General features: G+C 44.5%; 1 protein-coding gene across 1 annotated transcript; it reads right to left on the reverse strand.

Annotated features, from left to right (window-relative positions):
* Positions 1 to 4498: 4498 nt before the first annotated feature.
* On the reverse strand, positions 4499 to 5092 carry LOC113755441. The gene has a single exon (XM_027299445.1). It carries the CDS (start codon positions 5090 to 5092, stop codon positions 4499 to 4501), a length of 594 nt encoding a protein of 197 aa, XP_027155246.1.
* Positions 5093 to 6019: the final 927 nt, after the last annotated feature.

Genomic DNA, 6019 nt, shown 5'->3' on the forward strand with positions numbered 1-6019 from the left:
TGTTTTCCTTTGGTGTTTTCCCTCCTCTCTCTCTCGGCCAGCAGCAGCAGAAATGAAGAAGAAATTGGCTAAGTGTTGGAGTTAAATGGATGGTAATTGTCTTGGGTTAAGAAGCCACTTGTCACCACCACCACCTTTCTTTCTTTTCTCTTTCTCTTGTTATTTCCTAGCCTCACATTCGGTCAAGCTTGCTGCCAAGAGAGAAGATATTTTGCTCAAGTTCAATAAATTTGTCTGGTAAGAAAAATGGTGGTCAAACGGTGCGTTCAATCGGTAGTGCGCGGGACCCGCCGGTTCGCGCCGTTTTTCTTAAAAACTCACGTACTAGGGTTTTTACTTCCCATTCACTAACCTTATATCATTGCCACTAGTCACACATTATTTCTCACTTAAAAGTCACTTTTAATCCCCAAAATAATCCTTACTCTGTACCGAAAATTCATCAGGCGAAAAATCGCGAAAACCCTAATTTCGCTCCAAACTTGAAACCGAAGCGTAAAACCCTATTTTCTAGGTTTATCTACATTATATGTGAAATTATTTGTAGTGCCCTTTGATAAACTAATAATTTTCAACATAAAAGGGATTTTTGAGAAAGAATACAAAGGAATTTTGCGAGTCCTACATTCTATTCTGCCCTTAAAAGAATTTCGCCCTCCTGAAATTCGTTCCCCTTAGTCGTGAACAGGTCGGGGTATTTCTCTTGCATGTCTTTTTCTAGTTCCCAAGTTGCTTCTTCCACTTCATGATGTTTCCACAGAACCTTTACTAAAGGAATCTGCTTGGTTCTCAGGTCCTTCACCTTTCGATCCAGTATTTGAATAGGTCGTTCTTCATAGGTTAGGGACTCGTCAAGTTCAACATCTTCAGGTGGCAAAATGTGAGTTGGATCCGGATGATATTTCTTAAGCAAAGAAACATGGAAAACGTCATGGATCCTCGACAAACTAACTGGTAGCTCAAGTCGATAAGCCACTTTTCCTATTCGCTGAAATACTTTGAAAGGTCCTATATATCGTGGTTGCAACTTTTTCCCTTTTTCTGATCTGATCTTTCCTTTTAATGGTGTAATCCGAAGAAACACCTTGTCCCCCATTTCAAACTCCAAGTCTTTCCTTCTATGATCGGCATAGCTTTTCTGACGGCTTTGGGCTGTTTGAAGCCTCTGGCGAATCATTTTTACTTTCTCATACGCTTCCTCAACCCATGGTATTGTGGTCGGATCTATAATTTTTCTCTCTCCTACTTCCTCCCAATGGATTGAAGATCGACATCTTCGTCCATACAATGCTTCATATGGGGCCATTTGAATAGAAGAATGATAACTATTGTTATACGCAAACTCAACCAAAGTTAAGTATTGACTCCAACTTCCTCTAAAATCCACAATACAGGCTCTCAGCATATCCTCAAGAGTTTGGATAGTTCTCTCAGATTGTCCATCAGTTTGCGGATGATATGCTGTACTATAACTCAATTTAGTCCCTAGAGTCTCTTGTAATTTCTGCCAAAATCGGGATACAAACCTGGGGTCTCTATCCGATACGATATTCACTGGTACCCCATGTAATCTCACTACCTCATCCATATACAGTTTAGCAAGTTTCTCCAAAGGATATTTCATGTTCATTGGTAGAAAATGTGCAGTCTTAGTTAATCTATCAACTATTACCCAAATTGCATCATGCCCCTTTTGTGTTCGTGGCAATCCTGACACAAAATCCATCGTTATGTGCTCCCATTTCCATTCAGGGATCTCTAAAGGCTGTAACAAACCTAACGGCTTTTGATGTTCAGCTTTTACTTGTTGGCACGTAAGACATTTTTGCACAAACTGGGCAATTTCCGCCTTCATATTTTCCCACCAATACAGACTTCTAAGATCTCGGTACATCTTATTATTCCCTGGGTGTACTGTATACCTAGAGCAATGTGATTCCTCCAAAATCTCCTTTTTCAATTCCTCATCCCTAGGTACCACGACACGATTTCGAAACTTCAGGATTCCAGCAGGACTTAGATTGAAATTAGGTAACTCCCCTTTTTCCATCTTCCCTATCCACTTTTGTACCATTGGGTCCTTCACTTGACCCTCTTTGATTCGTTCCATCAATGCCGATTTCACCTCAATATTTCCAAAAATCACCCTCTTCGATTCTAAACGGGGTTTCCACTCACAGACATCTTCCAACAGGCTCCACTCTCTCACTAGGGAACTTGCTAGTTGAGCTTTCCGGCTTAAAGCATCTGCTACAACGTTGGCCTTTCCAGGATGGTAGTTAATTGTACAATCATAATCCTCTAAGAACTCTACCCACCGACGTTGTCTTAGGTTTAACTCCTTTTGAGAAAACAGATACTTAAGGCTCTTATGATCCGTATAAACCTCAAAAGTTACACCATAAAGATAATGTCGCCATTTCTTCAAAGCGAATACTACAGCTGCAAGCTCTAAATCATGGGTCGGATAATTCTGCTCATGAGGTTTTAATTTCCGAGATGCATAGGCAATCACATTCCTACTCTGCATCAACACACATCCTAGCCCTTCTTTCGAAGCATCGGTATAAACCGTATAGCAATCACTTCCACTAGGCAAAGCTAAAACTGGAGCCACAGTTAATTGCTTCTTAAGCTCTTGGAAACTACTTTCACACTTAACATCCCAAATATACTTTCCCTGCTTCTTGGTCAAGTTAGTCAAGGGTCCTGCAATTCTCGAGAAATTCTTTATAAATCTGCGGTAGTACCCTGCTAAGCCTAGAAAACTTCGCACCTCTGTAGGATTTTCTGGCCGCTTCCACTTAGCCGGGTCTACAGCAAGGCCATCTTTCGAAATTATGTGACCTAGAAATGCCACACTTTCCAACCAAAATTCACACTTACTGAACTTAGCGAACAATTGGTGCTCTCTTAGGGTTTGTAGTACTATCCGCAAATGTTGTTCATGCTCCTCCCTTGACCTCGAATACACTAAGATATCATCAATGAACACCACTACAAACCTATCCAAGTAAGGTTTGAACACTCGATGCATCAAATCCATGAATGCCGCTGGGGCATTGGTTAAACCAAAAGGCATCACTGCGAACTCAAAATGCCCATATCGAGTATTAAATGCCGTTTTTGGCACATCCTCCTTTCTAATTCTCAACTGATAGTACCCTTGTCGCAGATCCAACTTAGAAAACACTACAGCCCCTTGTAACTGATCAAACAACTCATCGATGTGGGGCAAAGGATACTTATTCTTAATGGTTACTGCATTCAATCCTTGATAGTCAATGCACAACCTTAAACTCCCGTCTTTCTTCTTAACAAATAACACTGGAGCTCCCCACGGAGACTCGCTCTCATGAATAAATCCTCGTTCTAGCAAGTCCTGCAGTTGCACCTTCAACTCCTTAAGCTCAGCAGGTGCCATACGATAAGGAGTTTTAGAGATGGGAGTGGTTCCAGGTACTAAATCAACCTTAAATTCAATCTCCCTTTCGGGCGGCAAAGACTCCAACTCTTCCGGAAATACGTCCGGGTATTCACTGATTACTGGCATGTCTTCCACCTTAATCTTTTCTCCCGGAGTATTAATTAGAAAAGCTAGATAACCACGAGCCCCACGACTAAGCAATTTCCTAGCCCTTATACCGGAAATAAGCGCAGAAGAGGCTATCATACCCCTCACATCAAGCTTTAGAGTTGCCTCTCCCGGTATACAAAATTTGACTACTTTCATCTTACAATCTACCCGAGCATGGTAATGAGCTAGCCAATCCATACCTAGGATAACATCGTACCCCTTAATGGCTAGACTAATAAGATCCACTACCAATTTTCGTTCACCAACCCAAATATCACAATTCTTATACACCTCATTTGCCAGCAAGATTTGATTACCCGTAGGTGTTCTTACCTCTAAGTCATAAGGTAACTTTTCAACTTTCAAATCAATTCCAAACATGAATGCAGGATCAACAAAAGAGTGAGTAGCACCGGGATCTATCAAAATTCTGGCTAACCGGTGAAAAACAGGAATCGTACCTTCTACCACCTCCGTTGGTTCAGGCACGGATTGTTGGTCCAGCGAATATACTCTAGCCGGAACCCTCGACCTTGCCCCTCCAGCATTGGTCGGTTTTGGGTTTGACCTGGCAGTCGATTGGGTGTCACTAATCATCGGGCAGTTGACTATCTGGTGTTCCGTACTTCCACATCTTAGGCACTTCCGAGCCTTTCTCCAACATTCATCCTTAGTATGGTTCGGTTTTCCACAATATCCGCATGTTACTCGGGGAGTAGAGGTCTGGCCTCCCTGCGGAATTCCTCTACCTTGTCCTCTACCAACTGGGCCTCCCCTTTGGGCACCTCCCCTCTGGGTACCTCCTCTCGGAGCGCCTCCCCTAGATGCGCTCGAAAACCGTCCACCTCCAGCCCCACGACCAGACTTGGCAGGTGGTGCATTTTGATCACTACGCACAGACCCTTGAACTCCACTAGATCCTCATTTTCGTTTGGCGTGGAAATTCTTCATGTGGGCCCTAGCAGTTTCTATCCTTTGGGCCTTTTCCAAGACCTCCGTAAACGTATTGATCTGAGCTGCCGCTAAGGCTTCCTGTAATTCCACATTTAGCCCTTGTATAAACCTCCGTACTTTCCTTGGCTCCGTAGCAATCAGCTCGGGAGCGAATTTAGACAATTTGGTAAACTGAGTCTCATACTCAGTTACACTCATCATTCCTTGACGAAGTTTAATGAAATCGTCCTCTCGTTTCTCTTGGACAATAGGAGGAAGATATTTCTCGTTAAAATCCCGTACAAAGTTTAGCCAAGTCCATACAGTTCCTTCTCTCTCCCATTTGGCCCTTACTACGTTCCACCAGGCCCTAGCTGGTCCCTCGAACTGAAATACAGCAAATTGAACCTGTCTCTCCTCCGTATAGTTCAGGGCAGTAAAAATATTTATCATGGCCTCAAGCCACTTCTCAGCCTCATACGGGTCTGGTCCTCCTAAGAATTTAGGTGGAGAGAATTTCTGGAATCTCTCCAAGGCTCTATCCTGCCCCAAATCAGGATAACTAGATAAGGTACGACTCATATATCGCGTTGCAACAAGATAACTAGAGACAAGTAAACACGTAAGAAACAAGCACTTTATTTACATAACAAACTGGTCATATATACAGGCCAACAGGTCACATAGTCATAGGCTATCACAGCCAAGGAACATAGAACAAAAGATATTTACATCCACCGTGACACGTTTAAAACAAAAACAAAAGAAGACGTGTCGTGCCACTATGTCCCTAACTATCCCACAAAAACTCCTCAAACCTCAATCCTAACAAGTGGTCTGGCTAGACGCCGACCCAACTGACTCCGAAGACGCACTCAACTCCTCCTCCGAGTCCTCCTCAGGATCCTCCTCAGGAGCATCGGGAACGGCAGGAGCCACAGGCGCTTGGCCATCTCCGGCCAAGTCCTGGAGCACATCGTCAACTAACGCCTCACACTCAGTCAGAATACGACCAGTCCGATCTCGTACATCTCCAACTACTCGCATCAGACATCCAGTCGCCATCTGAGCCTGCTCGCGGAAAGCATCGGTCCGCTGCTGCTCCTCCAGAACCGAGGCCTCCAACTCTCGGATCCGGACTCCCTGGTCTCGTAGTGTAGCTCGAAGACGATCTATCTCTGTATAGCACCTACGATTGGTGCTACCCAATCGCCTCCGCTCGTCGTCCACAGCGAGCACCACTCGGTCAGGATAGGAGTAGGTCTTCCAGCAATCGCAGCGCCGGATCTTGCGCGCTGGGGACCACCTCTGTACCGGCCCACCAGGAATCTCCTGGTATGTAATCACGCGTGAGACGGGCCCCTCCAGATAGGGCTCGCCAGTAGGAGCGTCCGAAGGTATGTCAGTAGGTACGGGCTGGGACGGCCCCGCACCCCCGGTAGCGTCAGCATCCGCCATCACCTATGTTTGCAAATAACATTGCAAAAGTAAGTACGCATCACGAAGAAA

The sequence above is a fragment of the Coffea eugenioides genome, unplaced genomic scaffold, assembly GCF_003713205.1.
Source record: "Coffea eugenioides isolate CCC68of unplaced genomic scaffold, Ceug_1.0 ScVebR1_1483;HRSCAF=2339, whole genome shotgun sequence".
NCBI lineage: Eukaryota > Viridiplantae > Streptophyta > Magnoliopsida > Gentianales > Rubiaceae > Coffea > Coffea eugenioides.

What these genes read in the sequence shown, in the direction of transcription:
- LOC113755441 (XM_027299445.1), bottom strand. Translation starts at nt 5,092, where the DNA reads ATGAGTCGTACCTTATCTAGTTATCCTGATTTGGGGCAGGATAGAGCC.